Raw genomic sequence first — 27,384 nt, forward strand, 5'->3', positions numbered from 1 at the left:
GCGCTTATGTGAGAATCATGTTCATTGATTTGTTAAGCGCATTCAACACCATCCAACCCAACTTACTCAAAACAAGCTCACAGAGATGAGAGTGGACCTTTCCTTTATCTCCTGGATCACAGATTACCTGACAGGAAGACCACAGTGTGTCAGGTTGGGAAACTGTGTTTCTGGGACATTAATGAGCAGCAGAGGGACTCCACAAGGCACTGTTCTGGCTCCATTCCTGTTCACACTGTACACAACGGACTTCAAATACATTACATTACAATAATAATCAGGAATGGACAGGAATCTGAATATAGGGGATCTGATAAAAGCCTTTAGTGAGTGGAGTCACAAAAACTATCTCCTCCTGAACACCTCAAAGACTAAGGAAATTATCATAGATATCTACAGGTTCAAGCCCCTTCTTCAGCCAGTGAATACCTGTGGGGTGGATCGAGGTGGTGCCAAGTCATAAGTGTTTGTAAGGTTTATACCTGGCTAATAAGTTGGACTGGTCCCTAAACACAGACACTCTACAAAAAGGGGAAGGAAGCTCAGATCTTTTTGACATATGTAGTGAGATGCTGTAGATGTTTCATCAGTCTGTGGTGGTGGTAGTGTGTTGTTTTATGCTGTAGTCTGCTGGGGAGGCAGCATCACACACAGAGATGAAGACTGTTGGACAGACTGGTCTAAAGAGCTGGTTCTGTGGTTGGAGACACTGGAGGAGGAGGTGGAGAGATGACCTGTCAAGATGTTGGAGGCCGTCTTGAAATACCCGGATCATCCGCTACACAAAACCTTTATGGACCAAAAAAAAACAGCAGTGGACGGCTTCTCTCTCACTCTCTGTTACAGGTGGGAGAGATTCAAAACACCCTTTGCTCCTAGGCTGTCTAATTTTTGCAGGAGCTAACAGACTAACTGAATTTCCCCTCAGGGAAAAATAAAGTAATTTTGAATTTAAATGATGTCCTTTTTTTGCTTATATGTGCAGTTTTTCTTATACTTGCTCAGATGATTCTGTGTTTAGCTGGTTGTCTTTTTTCTATTTAAGTACCTGGGTGCATTGTGAAGGATAAAAAGAGAGATGTTAGGAATTTACCCTATAATTGAAAAATCTAAAATTACACACAGATATTATTATTATATTCCCAGAAAAACTTAATCTGTTTTGGCACTGTACCCAGAGGCCACAAAGAGGATAGGAAGGACTTATTACTTTTGGTAATATATATATTATTATATAATATATAATATATGTTACTTTGTTTTCAATAAAAGGAATGACAATAAAATCTCAGAATATTAATATAACACACAAAATCCATTATCCACAAATCTGAATTTCATAACTCTAAACCCTTATTTATCATATTTGAAAATGAAACAAAGCAACACTTGAAAGCTACGAAGGCAACAGAGTAAAGCTCTGCTGGGTCTCCGTGGTATACACATACGGTTGCTCTTTAGGGCGCACTGGGCTTATTCCATCCTGTGAAGGGCTCACTGTATGGGCGAAATGTGATCTCAAAAAATATAAAATGGAAATCTCCTTCAAAAACAATCACAATATATTGAGATCTTTATCTTTTAAGTTAAAGTAGCATCAGTGAAAATGTTGTATTTTCAGATAAAAGCCCTGCACTGGTAATGTCACCTAAGTACAGTGGTAAAGCTGTAAAAGTCTTCTTTTATGACATTCTTTCCTGAAGTATATAGCTGCATTAATATTATCAGGAAAATATACTCAAAGCTTTAAAAAGTTTTTTATTATGTGGAATTACCCCTTTTTAAAGTGTAATATAATATTACATTATGCTGCATTTCACTGTAGTCAGTGTGGGGCTGATTTTAACTACTTTATATCCCACAAATCTAAAGCATTGCTTCATATATTATTAGCTTATATTTGATTTGTATGTAGAATAGTGCATGTCTCCTTTCAGACTAGTGGAAAGAAAACCTCCAAAATACACATTTATATATATATTTTAGTACATTTTGTCTATTTGTCTGTAAATTTCTACCAAATTCACTAAATAATTCCCCATTTGTATATTCAAATATAACATTTCAAAAAAGTAAAGTGTAGTAATGTAAGTGATGAACTGTGGTTTCATAGTGATAAAATTTGACCATAGTCAGATGTGATAAACAAATTCATTCACCAAAAAAAAAGCGTGCTTTCATTTGTGATTCATGATCTTTGCTTTTATTATTAATAACAATACTTAGGCATCATTAAACAAAAAAAAATACAAAATAAGAAAAAAAATAACACTGTAATTAGGACACAGCTGTTTCTTCTGTATCACCAGGGAAGAGAGGTTGCTGGTTGGTCTGGGTTAGTAAAAAAGGACGTGGTGGTGGTGGTGGAATGAGGGTGAGACTGAAAGGAAGGTATTTTTATAAAGAAGAGGAGTGAGCAATGGATGAGACAGTGAAGGGAGGAGGGAGGATATACTAGTCTTAGAGTTGGATCTGTGATGAGAGGTGGAGACAGGAAAGAAAACGAGCAGACATGAAGACAGGAGAGAGAGCTTCCCATACATTATTACAGATAAGGCACTTGACGTACAAACAATTTTAAAGCAAAACAACAAAACTGCAACACTCATTTCTCGAATTTCTCACCAATCTCAAACACTAAAACTTTAGCTCCTTAACATCAAATACCTATAAAACCCGTTTCATACACACAATCATACCGTAAAATCATTCACTTGGATCAACACTTAAAATTCTAACCCAGGTTAACAAACATAACCCAGGCTACAAGGCAGTGAACTGAAGAAATCTGGCCCACATTTATAAAATCTGGAAGTGGTTTATCTGTCCCATTCCATTCCACTTAGTAAAACTTCTGTATTTCAACAAAGCAACCGACCATCGCAGTGATTTTACTGAGTCATCGTTTTTTTAGCGGGTGGCAGATTCAAGACTCAACTGGATGAAACAGCTTCAGCCAAACCAGAGAGGAAAAACATTCAGCTTTGTCAAAACTAGCAGGAAGTTAAGAATCATATTGCAGTGTCGTGTCTGGGTGTTTCTATGGAAGCCCATTTCCGCCAATGTGATGAAGAAACAAAAGATCCTGTGAGTCATTATTGATGAACTTCCCAGTAATAATGACTTGCTTATCTAAGCTTGACAAAAAAAAAGAATGAGTCAGTATCTTTTAAGAGTTTCTCATTATTTTACGATACAAAGCCATTATTTCAAGATAAGAAAATCTTCATTTCGAGAAAGTTTGAGAAGTCATTATTTGAAGTTGTCTGTTCAAAGTGAATTTTTGCCTTTCCACACGATTGTGACAGATTTTGATGGTTCCACTCACCAGTTCTGTTAAACTTCACTCAGCAATCACAGGTTCCCTTAGAGTGACAGTGCATTATTTTAACCAGCAGTGGAAAAGTAGTTCCTGGATGTAACTCCAGCCCTCTAACTACTGTGTTGTTGATTGATTGTCAATAACAAATCTACATACATTTGCATAAAATAAGCATTTTTGTCCATCCCAATGTTGATAAGCGTATTCAATTCTTTAATAAACTCACTTACAGGTACATTTTGAACAGCTAAACAATATTACTTTGCAATTAACTATGGACAATTGCGATTTAAATGATTCAATTGATTGATGGCGCTACTATAAACAGATAATAAGTATGCCGAAATAATAACATCATGATGCAAGACACAAGCAATTTTTTTTCTGAATTGCGTTCAGATCGATCAGGGTTGTGCCATAAAGGAGAACCTCATCATGATAGACTTCCGCGACACAGCAAATTTCCCAGCTGAGTTGAAAATTTTCAACTTGCGCGATCATCACATATTTGTGACACAACATTAACACCTTTGCACTGACTTTGTATGTAATCTTCCCACATAAAATCAAACTCCGTCCTTGGTGTAAATAAACCTTTACAGGAGCTTTTTTTTCTCACCAAAAAGCAACATTTTCATCTTATTTTTCTCTTTTACTGGCTAAAATGGGCTTCCATAAATTTCTGACTGCTCGAGCAGCGAAGAACTGAGGATGACAACCCTCCCGGGTCAGACATCACTTTTGGAAGAAGGAATTGTACATATAAGCTACGTTGGATTAAGAATATAGCAGACATTTAAAAAAGAGAGTAAGATTTTCTTGATGTTTATCTAAAAAACTGGCACCAAATTTGCTCCTTAAACCTTACAAGGCAAACTAATTTTTAAATGGCACAGGCCGCATTGGAGAGCAGAGGCACATAGTCCTCCTGCGAGTTATTACAGTATTTAAGAGACACGGTGTGTTTGTGCAAAGACGTTGCAATAGCTGAACACTTACGTAATTGCATAGACAGAAAATTAGGGAATTAAATGCCCCATTGTCTCATTTTCTTGACAACCACTTTCACTCTCTTTTGTTCCCCAAAAAAAAGGTGCGACGACATAAAGCAACAGAAGATTAAAGCAGAAAGCTTTTTAGAAATGGCATTTAATCAGCCATTAGCTGGCACTAAGGCACACAGAACAAGGAAAGCTGAAGTAGAAGCAGCACCACCCCCTCCTCTGTCCATTTTCTCTCCTGTCTCTTTGAAATTTTGGGACTGACATCACACACTGACAATGATACATTTTTCTCTAACGACAGAGCAAAAAAGCCATGCCATTTAACGAAGTGTATATCATCTGCTGGATCTCTGTGCCCTCTAAAAGTACGAATGAACGTGTGTGAGTGTGTTTTTGTGGTGTGCAAAAGTAAAAGTGTTAAATTTCCTCAGGATACCTGCTGTTCTTGGTTTTAAGGGAATGACTTGTCCCCTCCCTCACCCACAATCCCTTCTTCTTTTTCTCTCTTTTCATCCCTCCCTCCTGCTCCCCTACTGAGGGATATGAGTCCTTCTCACATTCTTTCGTCCCGACACTTGTTTGCTTTCACTCTCTCTTGCTGTGGTTGTTGTTGTGGACTGTGTGACCATTCTGCACTGGTCCATTTTTCTTCATGGCCTTTTTAGCCCCCTCTTCCTCCTCCTCTTCTGACTCATCTGTTTCATCTTTGTCACTTCTTTCATCGTCAACTTTTTCCTGGAAAATGAAAAAAAAAAAGACAGAAAACAACAACGTCATTATTCAATTCTCTAACTGTACTGGAGCTCTGGACAGTGTCAGAACAAATTCAAACCACCCAGTTGCACGCATGAAAATATGTATGTGTGTATGTGTGTGTGTGTGTGTGCATTTGATTGTGCACAAGACATCTGCAAAATGACATGGGTTTTAATATTCCTATATTTCGTTCATAGCTAGCATGGAATATAATATTATTTTTTAACATATCTTAACACTTTTATTTCTGCATTCTAGTTCAGCACTCTCCAGCCACATCTATTAGTTATTTAGCTGGATGAACTCAATGTCAAACATCTTATTATTATAACACCATTTTTTAAAAACTGTAAACCCCTTTCCATGTGGCATGTCAAAAGCCTGTTCATGTTGTTGTGAAAATGTATTATTATGCTCATGTGCTGAGGTTTTTTTCATGCTTTTTTCCTCCTTTCCTCTCCTCACGTGTGCTGTATTTCTCTCTCTTCTCACCCTGTCGTCCTGTCCTGTTTACCTTCGTCATATTGACTGTTTGTGTGTGTTGTGTACGTTTGGATAGGATGATGGCCAATTTCGTTGTAATGGTACTTGTTACTTGATCAATGACAATAAAGGGACTACTGAACTGAACTGAACTGAACTGAACTGAACTGAACTGAACTGAACAACATGTCAGTGTTAATGCTTATCTTTCAGCACCCTGAACTTTGAACACAGGCTCCCCCCAGGACTGTGTTAGTTCACCTGTCCTTTTTACTCTAAACACTAATGAGACATCATTAAACTCTCACATGATATAATGTGATAATGCCACTTTGGGTGTAATGAAGAAGTGATATTACAGAGTTTTTGCAGCTTGGTTTGATGATAACCACGTGGTCTTCAATGCTAAACAGACATAGTAAATGGTGTTTGCACTTCTTGTAGCAACTCAGGACTCATGGTGTTGATCAGAGGTTTATGGTTGTCTTTTATTAGCGGTCTTTGAGAGCCTAATTAGATTCGGCATCACAGCTTGGTTTGGTAAAGTCTCTGTGCAGCTGAAGTCAAAACTAGTCCTGCTTATGCAGACTGCATGGGAGATAACAGATGTAAGATAGCCCTGCAGCTGCTACCTATGAACAGACTGTAAGGCATGACAACAAAATAATAACCGACCCATCCAATGTGCTGTACACTAAGTGCCAGCTACAACCAGTTGGGAGGAGGTTTACAGCACAATGTTGTTGATTTAAAATGAATTTTATCCCTCCCTCAATAAAAATTTTAATAGCGGCAGATCAAATAAATAAGGATGATATAGAGATTAATATTACTTAAAATCTGTTTGAGCAACACGGTGTGTTTCATTTTAATGTCCTCGGGTATGATTCTTGTCTCCTGTAGATGTTTTACCCTCGTCTTTTATGTAAGTAAAATGTGTTGATTCAGCATGGAAGCCCAAACAAAAAAATAAATGAGGGACAATAAAGTTTCATCTACTTATAGTTTTATGGTATCTGTTATGGTTTGGGCTTGTAATTCAACTTACTAGTATAACACCCACACACCCAAATCTCCAACTGAACTGTCACTGGTAGAGTTGCATTGTGGGTAATGTAGGCATCAAGTTTTGACTAGTATTAAGAATGTGTAGAATAAAAAAAGACGGTAACTCTGGCTTTGCAGCATTGCTTTTTTTCTGATCTTCCGTTTCATTGTGAGTCTGACAATGTAACAAGAGTGCAATCCTTTAACTGAGAGTCGATCTGATTTCTATTATTATTACACCTACACTGAACTCCTATCACAGCTTTCACCTGAAGTGACACTTTACCCGGGAAAAAAACTTCTTCAGTCCCTCTAGCTCCAACAACTTTGAGTATTTATACATGGTTTTATCCAGCTGCTTTCAGTGTATGATTTGGTTGAAACTTTAGCTGACATGGGTTTTTCAGCTCATACATTGAACTGGCAATACGCTCTCTCAGGATTTCCACTTCAACTGCAGCTCAATATATCACATTTCAACACCTGTCAGCACTTTCACTCGAACTTCATTCGGTGCTTACACAAAAAACTTAACTTGAACTTGTTTTAGTTTAGTATTTCAAATGTTTCAACTGCAGATTTCCAATGTGCAGTACATGAAAAATGTTCTTTTGCCTTTATTCTCTATTATTTTAAGTTATCTTGTTCATTGTATATTTGTATTTCAATCAGTGGAGGATGATGCAGATGTGAGCACAAATATATCCATGATTTAATGGATAAATAAACAGAATCCTGAACTTTGCATGAGATTTCTTTGTTTGCTTACATTATTGGTGAGGAAGCGCACTGCTATGCGTATGATGAGGACAGCCCAGAAGATGTGTAGACACTGCAGCGTCATCAAAAGCCCGTTGAAAAAGTAATAACCAAAGAAAGGTTCATAGATGGTCACTGGGTAAACCCACGTACAGTAAATAATCCTGCAACAGAGACAGTGAAGATTAAGGTTACGGTAACTTAAAAAACATACAGGAGCATGTTAAAATGACATTTTAAAACTGTTTTAAACACTACTGTGTGTGTGTGTGTGTGTGTGTGTGTGTGTGTGTGTGTGTGTGTATGTGTGTGTATGTGTGTGCGTACCAGAAGGGGAAGATGACCAGCCGAGTGATGATGAAGATTCCAGCAAATACAATGAAGATGTAGTTACAGGCGTTTCGCCACCCAGCATAGTTGAACATTTTTGCAGACTGGGAGAAAGAAAGAACAACAAGATGATCAACAAGTAAGTCAATCAATGTTCATTCTGTTAACAAAACTGTGACTAAATATGTTAGTAAACAATCTTTTTGTCCACTAAGACGTGACAATCACTAGATTGGACCGATTCAGTCATTAAAAACTGACTATATCAACATACAATATTGTTGATGAAAAAAAAAAGATTTAAATGTAGTTTAAAAAAAAATAATTTACAAAAATCTCAAAAAGAGTCTTATCAGGACTACACCAGCAGCTCAGAATGAGTCAGGAGGAGCTCCTGTTGTTTTATAATAGTTTTAAAAACAGTATATTGCCCCAGGCCAATAGTGAAATCGTGCTGGTTAAAAATGAATATGCAAATCAGAATATGTTCAGATTTATTTCTCTAATTAATACTATTATACTAGACTATTAGACCTGACACTTTCTTCAAAGCTGCATGCTGAATTATTCACCCTGTTTTTCATCAGATAATAATAAGATCTTATCTTATCTTAAGATCTTATTATTCTTATCTTATAAAATCTTATGTGACATAAGTTTAACTAAAATTACAAAATTATTTGTTCTGGTAAGGCTGGATTAACTGAAATATTCTGATGACCCAAAGACTAAAATGTCAACAGTTTTCATTGACAAAAATTATACTCAAATAGGTCTATGATTTTCTTCAACTTGACTAAAGAAAAACTGGATAAAGTTGATAAATGTGATTAAAAAAACCCATACAAAGACATGACTAAATAAAAACAATAGCTGACAACTTAACTCTAGTTTGAATAATGAATATTGGCAGTTTTCCTCCTCCTAACTAAAGAAAACCTAAGTGTATTTTCCTCCACAGGGTGGCAGTGTGTCATCAATGTGTCAGAAATTGTCTTAAAGTCTGAGTGCACTCAGCAAAACTTAAACGACAGGAGTAATACAGCAGGTTCACAGTCTAAACAGACTTTTTTGCTATAGATAAATGACATCCATATAAAATATAATGTGATGAATATTCACACTGGCCCCATTCATATGTAGTTGGCCAAAGTGTGCTAATCAAAATACTATGAATGTATGAATGACATTCATGGGAGTGGGGAGTGGGTGCACATGTGAGTAAGTAAGTGTATATGTGGTGAATATGGAATAGCTTGTCTACCTGCACTCTTCAATTAATTTGTAATTGATTTTTGTTAGTTTTTTCTGTGTTTTTTATTTTATTTTATTTTTTTAACTGTAATTATGTGTATACATTGTGAAGCACATTGAGTCTGCCTTGTGCATGAAATGCGCTCTATAAATAAAGTTGAATTGAATTGAATGACATTTACCTCAAGAAGGTAATCGGAGGAGTCGTGGACCAGCATGATGAGGGTTCCAGCACGGATGTAGTTGACACACCAGGAGAAGCTGATGAGGAGGATGGTCGCTACATGGTGAACAATCTGCTCCTTAAAGTCCTAAAAATAAGGAGAAGGGAGACGTTGTTGTTATGCTAAGAAAATGAAAACATTAGGAATATACAAGGCAAGGCAAGGCAAGTTTATTTGTATAGCACAATTCAACACAAGGTAATTCAAAGTGCTTTACATACACATTAAAAACAGCAAGACACAATTGAAAACAGGGAAATAGAAATAAAAGTATAAATAGGATAAAATAAGATACAGCAGGATAAAAAAAAGAGATAAAATAATAAAAACACAGGTCAAACATTGCGTAGTTAAAAAGTAAGGGCAGTAGAGCAGAGCAGATAAGTGTTAAAGTTAAAAGTATGCTTCAGTAAACAATAGTGTTTTTAGTCCTGATTTAAAGGAGCTGTATACAGTATATTTGTGTGTTACATGTTTTTAATAGGTGTGAGTGTGAAGTGGAAAATTCTCTTTAAGAGGCATCTAGGTTGGAGTAATGTGTTGGAGGAACACATTGTGCCTCTTTGGCAAGATTTACCCCCACTGCGCTCAGCTGACCCCGGCTGAGCAAAGTCCAAACACGCACACACACGTTCAAGCACATGTCATGTAACAACAGTCTAATGTCCAGTCTGCAGTCCATAACAGATCAAAAACAGATCAGATAGCAAGAACAGACTTTGCCTGCCAGTTAATCACGATGTAATAACCATAATAAAAGTGGAAAACAAATGATTTGTGACTTTTAACAGTTACTGTTCTCTTCCTCTGTTCCCATGAAAGTCGTGTTGTTTTAAACCACCTGAGCTGAGAAGGTGCAGAGAAAAATCCACTCACTTTGCGTTTGACGTCAGAAGCCACACTGAAGAGCAGAGAGCCGTAGAAACCCAGTTCTATCATGTAATACCAATACTGAGATGGCAGGAGAGTCTGAGGGAGAGGAAACAGAGTTTTACTTTCAGAAATCCATAATTTAATGTGAGCAAATCTATGTTGGCTGCAAGTAACTATTATCATCACCATTACTGATGATCAATTGGTTAAATGTTTGGTCTGTTAGAAAATAGTGAAAAATTGTATTTTTTTAGCCCAAATTGACACATTAAAAAACTTTGTTTTGTAAGGCAAAGATGAAAAGACTCAACTATATCCTTTTGATATTACAGACAAGACAATGATGACAGAGACAAACTGGTTCATTTTTGTAATTTCGCTTGAAAAAAATATTGTTGATAAACTGATTATCTAATGGATCAACTAATCCTTTCATCTCTATTTGAAACTCTATATTAAGACAGTGTCTTAATGATTTGTGTATCTGGGTTTCAATGTTTCAATGTTGCGTTCATCAAATCAAATGCAAGACTCTTAAAGACCTTTTTAATATCACAATGCATTGTACCTTTTTTTTATATCGTCATACCAGTCAAATAATAACTTTTTGGTCAACATGTATGTCACATTTTGTAATTAATTTGCCCAGCTGTATAGAACAATAATTACAAGTAACATAACTAAATATTTAAAGGTATTTTTAAAAAATTGGGTTGTATGAGGTACTGACATAGTCAGTGTATTCCCCTACAGGAGATGGCGGTCGGCATGCCCACAGTTTAGAGAAGCAGACATCAGTATATATATATAGCAGACACCATGTAGAAGATGTACACTTATACACTAAACATTTAAACTGATATTGATATTTTAGGTGGCTAAAATACATTTTGCTGCAAATTGTCTAGTTTCTATTTCAGTACTGCCATCTACTGTAGGTAATACACTCACTGTGGATAAGTACCATATTCAAGCCCACTTTAAAAAAGCGGAACTATCCCTTTAACATGACCTGGACTCAGAGAAATGGCAGAAATGAAACTGAATAGATGCATTAACAAAGTTGCTACAGATCTGATGGCACTGACTGAATCTCCACAAAACAAGTATTGTACAACTTCCCGTAGCAAAATTAACTGTTGCACAAGTCTCACACTCACAGTTTATAGATGTTCAATTTCCATCAAAAGCCAACATGCACATACAAAAAATGTTTGGAAGGGAAGAGATAAGATTAATTGAAGAAGACTTTTAAATACCTTCTGTGGCCTTTTTGTGAGGGAACTGAATTCAATGCTTTTAAGACTTTTCTGCAGATATCCTGGTGCCATCCCAGACACTTACCAGCACAGGGAAGCCTTGCCACATCTCCTTCAGGTCATACAGCCAAGGTTTCTGGAAGGAGAGATGCGATGTGAATGAGACAGCAGAGCTCGACAGGTGTATTTATATCAACTGACTCAGCATGGCAATGAGTCAACGCTGCCCCTCTGACAGTGCTGCGGTGCGAGAGGTGAACTTCACAGCAAGAAAAGACAGACGACCGTGGAAGCCTTCATGTTACGATGGCAGGCCAGAATGAGCATGTGAACATAGAGAGACGAGTGGAGAAGGAGGAGGAAGAGGAGGAGGAGGGGGGAGGGGTCGAGGTTAACATGGCGGTACTCACATCGATGAGGGCGGCCAGGCCAGCAATGAAAGCAAGAAGGTAAAAGGTAAATCTCCAACTGCAAGAGAACACACACACATACAAAGACACTTTCTACTCAGTCAATGGGGATAAGACAATAGACACATTTTCTACCAGCAGACACAGAAACACATCACATCACACACACACACACACACACACACACACACACACACACACACACACACACACACACACACACGCTCTCACACAAGAGTGCCAGTTGGAAAGAATTGCCAGGCTGAATGAACAGCCTGGAAAAATCTGGTGAACCACGCTGAGAATGTCAAACCAGGACACACACGCACACACACACACACACACACACAAACACACACACACAAACAGAGCCAAACACGTGCTGACAAACAATGAGAGCTGTCACACAGCATCCTCTCTTTTAATATCCTGTAACAGAGACAGTGACTACATTATATATACGTTTCACCCATATTTTTTAAAAAGACAATATTATTATTATTAATTTTATGTATTATACCAACAATCAAATTAAAGCCGATGAATTTGGACACTCTGATACAGTAATTATAAACCAATAAACATGTACTGCGTATAAGCTGACATATCTGATTGGACAGATTATGAAACATTATTTCACTTGGAAAAATGCTCTATTAAAAGCCAAAGTATATTTGTTAAGTTTTGAATTTACTAGAAAAAAATTAAGGAACTTTTGAATAGTCAGAACTGTTTGTTTTGGTGTCAGTTAGATTTGGTTTGAGCTATGGAAAATTAAATAATCTATCTAAATCACTATGTCTGAGCCTTTCTTACCCCCAGGTTTGAATAAAATACACTTTACTTTAAAAAAAGTGAAATTATTATTAAAATCAGTATTAGCCATGAGGCCCGTAATTATTGGTTATCGTATCAGGTGAAAAAGTCCATATGATTTATCGTTCAAATAGTCGTACTTGGCTGTTTACATGGCTGATGAAAATGGGTATTCCACTAATAATCCTGTTTACAGCTGCGCATACTCCATTAACTTGAAAAATACTTGTGCAATTTTGTATCTTGGCGTCAAAATAGTCACCGATGGCACACTTATTTGACCGTGAGCACAAAGCCTCCCCCATTTATTGCTTCTACAGCCTCTACAGGTGTAAACAGAGGATTTCACACATCAGTAGAGACAAACACACAGAGAAACACAGGAACAGAAAAGTGAACACAGAGAAAGAAGAGATGCTGAGAGTGTGAGAGATACACCAGTGAGGAAAATAAGGCAGAGTAACAGAAAGCCTGTTGTGTGCACACAAACAACAGACTGATTCAGAGGAGAAATGCCGTAACACGCACAGTGAAACACACACCATCCCTGAGGAGTGTCAAACATGCAGTCACATGCATGTTTGCACGCATCCACACGGACATCATATGCAGGACATAAATCTGCCTAAATATCATCTTTCACACGCACGTACAGAGCACACACAGAGGCATACACACGCCAGTCGGATTCATCTTCTTGCAGATTCAAGGGTCACTTCACCAAAGTTACAAAAAACGTTTAGATTTATTATTTAACTGTGCAGATAGTTTTAGCTTTATTTGCTCATGTTTGCTCCTGGTCATTTCTGTAGGACTTCTGCCTCCTGCGTAACCAATGAAAGTCAATTTAACTCTAAAAATCTAAAAATGATGTTTGAAAAGTTCCTCAGCAACAGTGTCACCATTAATCACCTTTTATAGGGTGACAGAAACAATCTCAGCTGATGAAGTTGGCTAGATGTTGTAGATGTTTCAGAGCACTTGAAAGGTATAATATGTGACATTTCTGCATTAAAATGTCTGACAGCTACCAGACCTATGGCATACACACTCACACGTGTTCCACTGCTTGACTTGACTGTCAATGGTGTCATTTAACCTTTACCTCCTCTAGTTGCTCTAACTTCCACGAGAACACCAGATGAATCTTTCGAGAGTAATTGTAAATCATACAATGTCACAGAATTACACTTAGTGACAGTAATACAGCATTTTTTCTGCCACAGCATCATTCTTTTCATTAATCAATGCCATTTCATAACAGGGAAGCCGTAGTTTGATATTATATATATATATAATAATAATATAATATTGATCCAGCTTATTACAGTCTACTGCCAGCCACCAAGCTAATGCGTACAATAACATTGTAAAGTTACAGCGTTTATCATGCTCATAAAATTAATTTCAGAATGATTGTTTGACTAAAGATAACAGCGATGTAGACTCACCTAATGGTAAGTTAGCAAATAAACGTCTTCTTGTAATTGTGGTGAAGTGACCCTTTAGTTTACATAAAAAAGCTTTTATGGATGTTTCGACACACATGAACAATGACCATGACGATGGAGCTAATGATAACGACAGTCACATTCCTACAGAGAAGTTAAACATTACACACAACACATGGGGCGGAATAATGCACTAACAGATCACCTATGAAAGAGTTTGTCTGAACATTTGCCTGTATTATGCTATCTGGTGCTGTTTATGGCACTGTTATAGATATGGTTATCTGTACATACTTTCTAAGGGTCATCTGTTGCCACACTGTGAATCCTGCCAGCTGACACTAATTTCAGTAGCCTTGTTTTATCAGGTGATCATGGTGTTGGTTTAACTCACTTAATGCTCACGCGTAAAAATAACCAACAGCGGTGACACAGCCTCTGCTGCTGTGGTCCTGATCTAATGAGTGTGAATGGATTTGTGTGTGTGAGAGGAGAGTCGCGGCTACAGGCATGGTAGCAGCAGAGTGGCATTGTAATGGGTGCATGTTAAAAATAGAGGGCTACTTTTGCCCTCAGAAATGTGCTCATATAGCCGGAGGAACGCAAGGGTAGGCAGCTGTTTCAACCTGCTCCCACACGTGCTACGGACGTGTGTTTAAAGAAAAGTGTGTGTTTGTGTGTGTGCACGTGTTTACCTGGCTTCTCGAAACTTTTTGAGCAAACTCGGCCTGTCCTGGTTCCTTCGTCTCCTGAACCATCGCTGCACTTGTCTTTCTGAAAAGCCAGTCTGCTTGCAAAGGCTTGCTATTGAAGTCTGAGAAGAGCACAAAAAGGTCCAGTTGAAGTATTTCATTTCCTAACAACACACACAGCATGTGGTTTGTGTATGGGTTTGTACCTGTGTGGGGTTTTTGGTCATGCTACAGTAGTAGGACTCCAGTGTGGTGTTGTGAGGGACTTTGAGCCGCACTGTCTCTTTCACCCCGAGCAAAGAAGCCAAGGGTATAGCCACCGTCCTGCAATCACAAAAAGGTCGTCGAGATTAAAAGGAGATGAAATGCAGAGAGGTTAAAGACAGTATAGGGTAGAATCATGCAAACGCTTTTTATTAGCATTTTTGGAATCATCACAAAACCATACAGTGACATGAACAGTACAGAAAGAATAGTAAAAATAAAACAATAAATAAATAAAATGAAAGAGGAGAGTGTATGAGTCACTGCAGTGCATAACAAGCTGTTGGGAGATTTTCAGTGTTTTGCCAAAATGTAGGGTTCAGCTGTGACATTGTTAATTGTCTCCCCAGGTAGTCTTTCTAGGAAAAGTGAGGTCAGACTCTTAAGATAAGTGATCAGGGGCTGACAATTACTGGAAAATGCGTCTGTCTAACCCTGTACTGAGAATTTGATCTTTTCCAACTCCACAAGAGACACTGGCCTTCAGGCAAGAACCCCTCACATGAGCAGATTTGTTCTATAGTGGCTTGTTTGAGTGACACAGGAGAACTTGCCCCATACATCAATTTTCTGGTATTTCAAAAATGTCCTCTTTTGCACAAAATTAGTGGTCTGGACTTGTTGTAGGAGAAGGAATTTTGAATTTAAAATCCTATATAAACTATAAGTTACAAAATAAGAGACAGTTAAAATAAGAACATGAAAATTCTCTTGCCTGAGGCCCATTATATAGGTGACAGTGCAACATTTTTTGTTACAAATTCTAAAAAATTCACCAATTCAGTATCAGACTAAATGTAAAATAGTCTTTATTACATCATTGTCCTTGACTTATGGTGTTGAATAATGGCCAGAAAGTGTTTTTGACAAACATTATCATTTCCCTGTGAAGTTGACCTTTGACCTTTTGGATTAGTCACTTCATCATTGTGTCATCTTTGACATTTGTGTAAAATTTTTGTCATATTTTACATATGAATTCTTGAGTTATGGCCAAAAATGTGTTTTCTGACATCACAGTGACCTTGACCTTTGACCACCAAAATTGAATCAGTTTATCCTGTCCAAGTGCCAACTTTAATGAAATTCCCTTTAGATATGCCAGGGATATTGAGTTGATAAGAATGAGAGGAACAATCCTAAAATATAACGCCTTTGTCGCTGATGGAAGCATAAAAACAATAATGAGGAAGAAGGCTTCTTGGCATTAGCAATAAATTACAGGTGGACTTTGTAACGATCGTCTGATATCCAAGATTAGCTACTGGAAACAGGAACACTGTACTTGTGTGATAAACAATATGAGTCACTTGAAAGAACGGCGCTCTACTTATTATAAAGTCGGGCACAGCATTGGGAATATTAAATGATAGCTGGGACAAAAAATTGCTTCTGGAGCAAAATAACCTGATTAGAGGTTGGAGGATGAGACTAAAGGAAAAATAAAAAGGAAGAGAAGGCATCAATCAAGGGAAAAAGACAAGAGTTAGACTGGACACAAGGACAGAAAAAATGTGTAAATATCGGCAAAGCAAATGTTTGAATGAATAATCAAAGACTTAGATGAAGGCCACAGATATCCAGTAAGACAGCATGAAAAATGGACTGACCTTTCAAAGATCTGACGGATAATAAGGAATAAAAGGGCGATGGGCAGCGCCACCCACAAGTCTTGGGCTTTGGCGTATACTCGTCCATCCCGATCCTCCAGGTCAGCCCAGCCCAGGCCCTCTGGAAACCACAGCCGCTCCTGCCAGAACCACTCGCTCAGCCCGGACAGCATCCTGCAACACAGGACACACAAGGAGTCAGCACCAACTCTATCATGAGCAAATGCTAGAAAGCTTCAGGAAAACTGGGAATATTTGAAGCAGAATTTTGATGCTGTGTTTTTGTTTTGTTTTGTTTTGTTTTGCCACCTTTTCAACTTTCATATCTGTTTTTTTTATTAGGCTGTAAAGTTAGAGGCCCAACATACACATTCATGTTCTTGAGGCAGAATCCACACCCCAAAAAATATGGTTACACCTAAAAACTGAATGCAGAAGCAGTCTATAGGGGCTTGCTTTGGGGGCTTTAAAGGCAGCAGCTATACAGGCCTGGCTATGTATAGGGGACGACATCTGTGATTGGGAATGTTTGCTACCATGTAATTAAGAGAATTAGATGATGGCACCAGCGATTCCCTCTCACTGGAAGCCTGCCTGTAGGTTTTTCCTAATGCATATAACAGAGCACAAGCTGCATGCAGAGCTCAACTCAGGAGGCCCACGTGAGGGAGGAGAAAATCACACCAACAACTGAGCTTCGTGCTTTCAACACTTGCAATTTGCTTAACAGTTGACAGCAGCTGTGAGCGTCTTTTTTTTTATTCATCCAGAGACTACAGAGATGAATATTTCTGCTGCTAAGTTCAGGGAGTGGCACAGAAAAAGAGTAAAAGGGAGAACTAGCGTCTGAGGGATGTGAGTCATGATTCATCCATATGTGCAGAGCAGCGGGGGCGCCCCCACACGCTCCATCTCTGGAGTCCCCTTGCAGATCTACAGTAACTCCCCTCCCACCCACTGCAGCTGTAAATGCCGAAGCCCTGTAACCGCTTCACTTCCACTCCCAACCCCACCCTACTGCTGCTCCGCGCCAGTAATCAAGAAGGATTCCCTCTTCGGCCTCGAGAGCCAAAGCTATGTGTAATGCTTCCCCCTCCCTTGACAATCTTTAAAATATGCTGCTGAAATTAGACTTGAATGCAAAGAACTTAAATAACTTTGCCTAGAGAGAAGCAGTGTGGTAAAACAACTTTGACAAGGACTTTTAAACTAAATAACAGTGTGCTTTGTGCATAAAAGTCACAAAAATATTACTTTTTAATAACATTTTTAAGTGGAAAAAAGACAGTTTTCTATTAAAAAGTTACTTTCATTTTTTAAAATGATCTAAATAATCCCTCTCATTGAGCATTTATTCTACAAAAAAGAATCCCATTAAAATGTCCTGTATGATTTGTCATCATAGAAGACCAGCAGAATATTCACATTTAATAAGCTAGAACCAGACTTCGTCATTTTTGCCTAAAAAGTACCTTTGACAATTTATTTATTAATTACATTTTTTTTACTGTGTTTGTCGATGTACTAATCAATTAATTACCAAATAGTTTCAGCTTTACCAATTTAAAAAATGTTAAATGCAGATACACAAGTACATAGCTAAAAGTTTCATAGTTTCAAAGATTTCTGTTTCTTTCTCTTTGGCGCCCCCTGTGGTAATAAGCAGTAAAAGGTGTGTTTTTACTCACTTTTACTTGATTTTAAAGTTTCATCATCAGTAGTCATCACTTTTTTCTTTGTTTGTTCGGCCTTATGAACCATTTAACACGAACGCTTGCAGTCACGGGAAAAAACAGTACACCGATTCAAACACGAGCCAGTCAAGGCTTGAGTCTGTTGCGTTAGCTCTGCCCAGCCTGTCTGGACTCACTGATGGCTGATGGAAAGTGGTCACTGTGCGGGGTGTGATTTTTTCCAGGAACGTCACCATAGTGCTTGTGTTCTGTTTATTACCCTCATGGTTTTTTATACTTTATTGTGACCTCGAGCTGCATTTCTCTGAAATGTTTTAACTTCCCCACCCGCAGGCCGCTGCATTTTTTTCCAGCATCCACTGCAACACCCGCTCATAATGAAAGGGATTACTGGCATTTTTGCTGTACTGCTGTATCTTGTATGAATGCCGCCTTAGTCCCCAATTATTAATCCTTTAAATACAACTTATTCAGATCAGCTGTTGGTGTTTGACACTTATAAATCACACTCCATAGTCAATCCTGAATATAAAACATACTGCTGTGAGTTGTAGCCTCTGACACTGTCCATGAGACAGTGTCATGCTTGAGTGTGTCGGTTATTTTCCACATCATGTCATGTTAGTCATGGCCCCCGTTTCCTGTTGCAACAGCATGGCTGGCCGAGCACGGGCTTTCCCTTCTCCCTCTCTCTCTCTCTCATAAGCACAGGTGGTGGTGGATGGGAAGGGTGACATATTTTTCCCAGTTATTTTGCCAACTCTTCCACTTCAGTAGCACTACATTTCACTTCTTCTGGAGTGTCCTGCCAGATCTTTTGAGCTCTGCTGAACAGCTTGTTTGTGTGCATGTCTGGCTCCATAAGAAGCAGTGTAATCTAACCAAAAACAGATAACTAAATGAGCTTCTGAGTACATGTAAAGATGGATCAAAGGGCAACAGTGCTCATGATTGTAGATAGGGAGACTGTGTTGACTTATCTGTGTAATAAGTGATTAAATAAACTGTTAATTAAGCTCAACAAGGGAGGAAATACTTAAAACTAAACAAAGACAAAATCTTCATATTTTGCAATCCTGTCGGGTGGAGGCGATTTAGGATTCAAGAGGAAACTTTTAGAGTTTCTAGTTGAGATCATCCAGTGAATTCAGCATGTTAAAACTCTTTTCCCCACACAGCTTTCCTAACAGCACATTTCATTGGCCCACAGGATCATATGACCAGACTCTGACCATTTCAAAGGTCCAATAAAAATAAAGGATGCCTCTGGCAGGGGAGGGAGAAAGGAAGTCCTCTCACTGTCTCCTCTCTCTTCCTCACTATCAATATAGATTACAAGGATGTGGTGATAGTAAACACAGATTCAGCTTCGGGCTGGCAGCTCCAGATGTTACTGATGTGTTTTTTCTAGGCTGTACCACAGAGTTTACAGACATATAATGTAGTTTCTCAGAAAATTGATGAAATAAAAGGAAACATGCCTCAGAGGAAAACCTAAACAGTCCAGACTGGAACCTGGTACAGCATCCAGGATTATTTAGAGAATGTAAACATACTGCCATCAGCTCTCCCATTCTCTCTCCATGGATGAATGACATCTTATGGAGCTACAGCCACACAATATATTATCTGAATGATAGGAGAGTGAGTCGACAAGAGGAAAATAAGTCATGAGGCGGTAGCAGTGATTCACTCATAACATGCCATCTATGTGAGCATAACTACCACTTACTCATATCCATCCATACTTAAGCTGCTCACTGACAGCTGACTCATTCAAACCAGAACTTTAAAAAAGAAGACAGAAAGCTTAGACAGCGTCAAGGAGAGGTCAGAGCTGAGTTTTCACTAACTCAAGTTTGAGAAGTCAGAGACACATCGACTACATGCTGATATCACAAAAGGTCACGAGACAAAAGAGTCAAAATGAAGCTGAGTCAGTGTGATAAGTGAGCAGCCATTAATTCTTTCATGTCCTTGAATCTTACTGTAGCTCATATTCACATTTAAATACAGTACAGTAGGGTATAGACAGGGTGTTGAGTTTAATACTCTCTGAGTACTGACTGAAATGTGTCCGTAGTCCTCAGTTAAGGTCTGTCAGATAGGGAAAGTTGATATTGAATGGTTGTTCTGTTTGCTTACTTATTCTTGGATTAGATATTTTCTGAATTAGAAAATAATTTTGTTAAATTCAGAGCGCATTTATATAATTAGGCAAAGTTGTCGTATACAAATGCTTTAAATAGAAGTGCTGCAGGGATGAGGGCTTTTTGGATTATTTTTTATTGGAACAAATGATCAGATGGACGATAATCAGCAAAAGGTCACAGGTCAGATTCAAACTCATCAGCTGCTTCAGACTTGACTCAAATACTGTAGTAAAATTATGTAATGCGTCCCTTTTCTAAAAGAGTTGATAATATTTAAAGCATTTAACTATACTATTTGTAAAAAAAGATAAACAATAGCTACTCAATAAAATTTAGGCAACAGATTGCACACAAAATTATTAATTAAATCTAACTACATTACAAGTTGAGTTAATAACAACTTCACAGGAAGTGCCTGTCAATTAAAAACGGACTAATTCTATTGTGTTGGATTCATTCAAAATTCTCTTGATTTAGAATTACATACACATAAAGATTATATTTAATGTGATCAAAATAAGTAGATTTTATCTCAAACATTTTTATATTAGTATAAGTTACTTAAACAACTGCCTCAAAATCAAGGACACATTTATATTTAATACATTTTATCAAATATATTAAGTAAAATGAAATGAGGCATAGAACTGTTGTTTCAGTCCTTTATGTATTCCAGTAAATTAATCAAACATTCCCAGGTTCCAGCTTGTTGAATGAAAATATTTGATGATTTCTCTGTCACATAGATAGTAAGTGAATATTTTTTATAAGGACTGGGGGGTGGATACATCTGCCTATTTGAGTAGGTCAAATTCGCCTTTCAAAGATTTTAAATTTTTTTCTTTCTTTTTCGGTATTTTCTGACATTTATTGGACATAATAAATTACAGCCCGTTGACCACTGACAAAACATAAATATCGGCTTTCAAAAACTATCAGTCAAACTATAGATTACAGCAGGATATGGGTATTAAATATCTCAACCATGCGTACTTACATCAGTCATGCAGCCACAGTAAAATATCATGAATGCACATATTGTGAGCTGAAGGGTCAGTTCAGGCAAGCTCTCTGCAGAAAGTTTACCAGCTGTAACTGAAGTCATGCCTTGGACATTTAAAGGGGCTTCTGAGGATGAGTCAGACACATCCTCCACATTTTGGACATTCCTCTGAATCTTGGTTTGACTGCAGACAGTTCTGTGTCATTTTTAATAAAGTACAAGATACAGTGATTGGGCAAACACAGAGATTGCAGATTCTGCAAGTGGGAGAAAATGTAAAATCATCCCAAGGGCAGACAGCCAGTCTGTGCTGGACTGTTTCATCATTGTTAATCAATCTTCTGTGTTGTAGATAGAGATCACAAGGCAGTCAACTTCAATACCTCTGACACTGATCTGTGACCCTCATGAATTATTAATGGGGAAATTCAATCATTCAGCAGACTGATTTGAAAAGGCCTGTTTGGGAGGTGTGGGGGTAATATTGTCATGTTGATTCTGACTGGATTCAGGCCAATTATTCCCTTTGAGTAAGTACAGTTACCTTGGCCAAAGCCATTAGATGGCCCCTGGGTATACATGAGGCTATTCTTTCTGTTGAGTTGTAACTCTAAATGGTAATGATTCCTGTCTAAAACTGAATTACTGATTACCCATTGAACAGAGCTGAAGATGTAGAAGTTGTAATCATTGACAGAAGATAAATGAGGTTATTTTCTGTCCAGATTAGGGAGAGATAAACCCAAAACTAAAGAGTTTCAGACATGACAGAGGTTTGTGGGGATAACATGTTTGACCTGGATGCAAAGCTCTCATCAATAAAAGAGTTTCTTTTCATAATGAATTATTTAGTTAGTCTTTCAAATTGTCAATCACTGATAGTAAGTAAGTATCTTATAGTCTGGGGAACAGTATGCTTCATTATTGATTAATATAATGACTTAATGATCTTTAGGATTGATTGTTCTGTCGATGAAATTGACCCTAACACAGAAACATACGGTACACTTTATAGCGATATATAACAGAAGCAAGCTGGAAGCATCAAATGCTTAATAAAGGACTAAAATGATTAATCAATCATCAAAAGTGTTTGTAATTCATTTTCTCTCACTCTGCCATTTGATTAATGTTATAATGTTTTAACACTACTGTCAGGCTGTCATAGGACGTTCCCCAATGATTAACCTGATGTTTGACCTGGATGCAAAGTTTTAAAACACACATGCATGCATATTTGCCTATTATTTTTTTTGCATACATTTGAGTATGAAGACAAGCTCATGATGGTGTATAAACAAATGTCATCTGGTTAAAAACAAAACACTTTACTAATTGTATTCATCAGGATTTCCAGTGGCTGAAGCTGCCACCATATCTCAATTTATGACTTCTTTAATCACTTATAATTTGATATGTGGCTGTTTTCTGTCACTGTCCTTTTCCTACCAGTGTAACCCCTGTGTTACCAACTAATTTAACATACAAAGACTGCATACTGAAGAATAAACTAAGAGACAAACATCATAGTTAGAGCTGTCCTGATATCAGATTTTCCCTAAATGGTTACTATGGCCAAAATTATTTAGTTTATTTATTTATTGTGCAGTATCTTGTTTGAGCAAATGTATGACACTCAAAATACGAGGGGAGGTGGAGAGAATCTCTTATCATCATTTCATAAAGATAACAGAAAGAGCGAATGATTAAAGAGGCTATTGGTGGATTATTTACACAACATTATCATGTGTGTACTATAAACATATTAATATTTCATATTTAAAAAAACAAATTTATCATTAATATCGGTATATTGTGACACTCCTAATCATAGCAATATCTTCAAACATTATTAATTATGTAATTAATGTCATCTGGAGAAAAAAAAAACACTAATATTACTTTAAGAGGATGGATGACCAACAACACAACAAATTTTCATGTTTTAAAATGTGTCACCTGTTAAGTCAAACTGGCATCCTATTTACCTAAAGGTCAAGCTGTTCAAGCACTTTATTCAAAATCCAAGTCAAACTTTTCTAACTTTGAAACACCATATTAAAATGCAGGTGTTTTCAAGGAGCAGAATTGGGGAAGCCCAATCAGCTGTAACTTCTATAAAGCACTAATTAAAACAGAACACTCACTTTGAAAACATGTTTTGTTTGTTTATAGCAATGACATCTATTTAATGTAATACAGAAATGAAATAATAGGAAGTATAATGTATACATTATACTGTATACACTGTATATTTGTAATTTGCCTAAGCAAGATGCACCTGAAAATGCCTGAAAAGTGATTAAATTTGACTTTGAAAAAGGAGTACAAACTGTGTCTTATTGATTGTTATTGTATTGTATATATAACACACACCAGATTAAAATTCAAGTGTTTTTAAGAATTTCCAGCAACTATATAAACCCTGTAGGCAGAATTGGGTGCTTTCTACTGGGAACCCCAATCCGCTGTAACTTCTATAAAGCACTAGCTTTATAACAGAAACAGAAAACACTGATAAGAGGTTGTTAGGGTCAATAACTTTGAAAACATGTTTCGCTTTAATTTGTCACTCTTCTGTAGAATGCTTTCTTAATTTTGGTTGTATATAGCACAGTAACATCTACTTTGATGTGATGCAGAAATGAAATAATCACAAGTATACCGTATACACTGTATATAAGTAATTTACCGCAACAAGATGCACCTGAAAATGCCTGAAAAGTGCTTAAACTTGACTTTGAAAAGGATTTTTAGCACCTGTATGAACCCTGTAGGTAGAATTGGGTGCTTTTACCAATCAGCTGTAATTTCTATAAAGCACCAATAGAAACACAAACAAGAACACTGACATGAGGTCAACTGATGGACAAATAGGAATGACAATAAAGCACCTGTCAGATATGACTAAAAGCACACCCCTGGGGTCTGTGGGGACTAGCTTGCCCCAGCCTGTAGGGTGGGATTTGCAGCTACACAGAAATGGAAACAGTGGAAAAGCTCAGTGAAGACCACAATGGTGGCAGCAGGAGGGGTCCCAACTGAAACAAATCACTGTAATTGGAAACAGATGTCATTTAAAAGAGTCCACACTACTATCAGCCGGTATATTTCTGTCTGTACTTCTCGGTGGTGTAACCGTGGCCTGTGTTAGCTTTACAGTGATAATGTGACATAATCTGCTGCTAGTTAGCAAAGTTTAGAAACCAACATACCACTGGGCCATGCGCCCGGCTGCCCCCCTGTCTTCATGTTACACAAACAAGCATTAACAGATATTAACTCTATGGAGTCTTGGGCTATTTTGTCAATTTTTGAATACTTTTCGTGTCTTTTTTTTAGTCATTTTGTGTCTTTTTTTGTCATTTTATGTCTTTTTTGGTCATTTAGTGTCTTTTTCTAGTCATTTTTGTCTTCTTTGTCATTTTGTGTCTTTTTTTGCTAATTTGTTTCTTTTTTAGTCCGTTAGTCCAACATAAAATGTGATTTTGAATCTTCTTTTGTAACTTTCAAAACACTATCATGCTCAATAAATGTTTTTAAATGTTGCAAATGTGAACAAAGGTTGCAAATCTAACATATAAGAGGGTTCCATCCAGTTCTATCATTTGATACTAAATATATTTGAGCTTGTCTCCAGTTTTACTTGGTATATCATCATCAAACTGAAACTGGCCTCATGGAGTTTACAGCCAGAACTTTAGAGGTAAATTTACAGTAGGGCTCTGTGATGAAGAAGTCATGCTTTGGTGCTTTTGGAGACTCCAGAGGGTTAATGGACTTTCACTTACGGTAGTTACAAACATACACCGACATTGATACGGTTTTTACAGTTAAATAAACAACAACAAGCCCGTTAGTAATAGTTAATTAACAGTTAACGTGAATGCGTGATGACGTCTGGGCGAACTGAGGATGCGGAGCGTAACCCACTCACGCGCACATAAACGAATAATGTCTACTCTACGACATGAAAGTGAAACGGTACTTACTTTGGTGTTTTCCCCCGTAATGGAGCGCAAAAACTGGCCTGCAGGCAAGGGAGAAATGTTTTTGTATTTTTCCACAAAGTCGTCCGGGTCCCACCTAGCTAGCTAGCTAAAAACCTAACGGTCCTGTTGAGTATCCAGCCCGCTGCTGGAGCTCAGAAAGGCGCAGTTTGTCACCAAGTTTAGTATCCGGACAGATTTTTACATCTCTCCATGGCTTACAAAAGTTTGTTTTTCCTCTGTAGGAAACCACTGCTGAGGGGTGAAAACAAAAAAAGTGTCTACAGATGGGAGAGTGTTGGAGATGCTGCAATGCGACCCGCTATTTTTCCTCCCAACAGCCTATTTTCTCTCTCTCTCTTTCGTCGTGTCCCAGCTGTTTTTTCTCCACTTGTGTGTCCCCGGGAGTCGGCGGGGTCTGTCTGGGTGTGTGGCCGGGCAGAGGTGGAGGACGGGCCGGCACGGGAGCGCAGTGAGAGGAGCAGACAGAGGGAGGAGTGAGGGGATAACGGAGAGGGAGGGACCCGAGATGACGTCCAAGCACATGAGAGCATTTGGCTGACACACACACACACACACACACACACACACACACACACACACACACACACACATATACACACACACACACACATATACACACACATCCGCTTTTTGTTTCCGCTGGAAGAAAAGTTTGACCCCCTCTTTTGTATAAATGTGAATGAGTTAACCCCCTGGAGTCCATCTATTTATTGAAAATACACGTTTTATTTACAGTCATAACTTTATTTATATATGATATGTAGACAAGCTGAGAAAGCCAGTTGTAAGTGCAATCATAGCTTTCACAGTGTGAACATTTAAAATGTGAATTTTCTTTCTACAATTATTACTATTTTTAATTTACATGCAAATAGACTTTTGTAATTTTACTGTTTATTACTGCTGTTTTTGTGTGTATAAATGTTAAAAAATAAAAAAAAGGTACATTTCCATAGACACCTGTGTCTTTTGTTTGTATTTTGGGTTCCTGGCAGCTTTATACTTTGTTATTTAAAATAAAATGAAAAATCTGACTGATAGCCAAGTTTGTGTTGAGAAAAAGGAGCCATGTATATGATGTAAGGACAGACTGAAAGATGCTAAACAGAGATAGAAATGAATGCATAGGAAGTTGAGAAATTTGAACCAAAATCTCCTGGACTTCAGAGGTTTAATGGGCGGCAGAGCCCTGTAGTCTGCTACTTTATATTTTCATGGTTTATAAACCATTTCTTCACACCTTCACACAGCTTTTGCCCTAGCTGACCTTTGACCTCCTTATTTGCAAACCTAGGACAATCTACTGTTGGGCTAATTTACTGTGAATTTGGGAATTATTTTAGACACTTGAATTTTAATGTGTTTTTAATAAAGATTTGAACATGTTTTGCTTTTCTTGGATTTGTCACTTTTCTTTAGAATTGTGTTTTGTTTGTTTATAGCACAATTACATCTATTTTAATGTAATACATAAATAAAATAATAATCAGAAGTATACTGTATACACTGTATATTTGTAATTTGCCAAAGCAAGATGCACCTGAAAATGCCTGAAAAGTGCTTAAATTTGACTTTGAAAAAGGAGTACAAACCGTGTTTTATTGATTGTTATTGTACTCTATATATAACACACACCAGATTAAAATTCAAATGTTAATTCAAGTGATAATTGCCAGCAACTATATAAACCCTGTAGGTATACTTAGGTGATTTTTACTGGGAAGCCCAATCCGCTGTAACTTCTATAAAGCACTAATAAAAACAGAAACAGAAAACACTGATATGAGGTCATTTGGTCAATCACTTTGAAAACATGTTTCGCTTTAATTTGTCACTCTTCTGTAGAATGCTTTCTTAATTTTGGTTGTATTTAGCACAGTAACATCTATTTTGATGTGATGCAGAAATTAAATACATTTAAGTATAGTGCATACAATGTACATATGTAATTTACCACAGCAAGATGC

At 37.5% G+C, this 27,384-nt stretch overlaps 1 protein-coding gene across 1 annotated transcript; it reads right to left on the reverse strand.

Moving 5' to 3' along the window:
- Positions 1–2,261: 2,261 nt before the first annotated feature.
- cers2b (ceramide synthase 2b) lies at positions 2,262–25,873 on the reverse strand. Its single transcript, XM_059340092.1, has 11 exons — positions 25,397–25,873; positions 16,555–16,728; positions 14,887–15,004; positions 14,684–14,802; positions 11,722–11,779; positions 11,397–11,447; positions 10,056–10,148; positions 9,138–9,266; positions 7,699–7,805; positions 7,382–7,535; positions 2,262–5,061 (listed from the first exon to the last, which is right to left on the reverse strand). The coding sequence occupies exons 2-11, from the start codon at positions 16,725–16,727 to the stop codon at positions 4,912–4,914; spliced, it is 1,152 nt and encodes a 383-aa protein (XP_059196075.1). The 5' UTR covers position 16,728; positions 25,397–25,873; the 3' UTR covers positions 2,262–4,911.
- Between the last annotated feature and the right edge of the window lie 1,511 nt (positions 25,874–27,384).

This window comes from Centropristis striata, chromosome 8, assembly GCF_030273125.1.
Source record: "Centropristis striata isolate RG_2023a ecotype Rhode Island chromosome 8, C.striata_1.0, whole genome shotgun sequence".
NCBI classification, from domain to species: Eukaryota; Metazoa; Chordata; class Actinopteri; order Perciformes; family Serranidae; genus Centropristis; species Centropristis striata.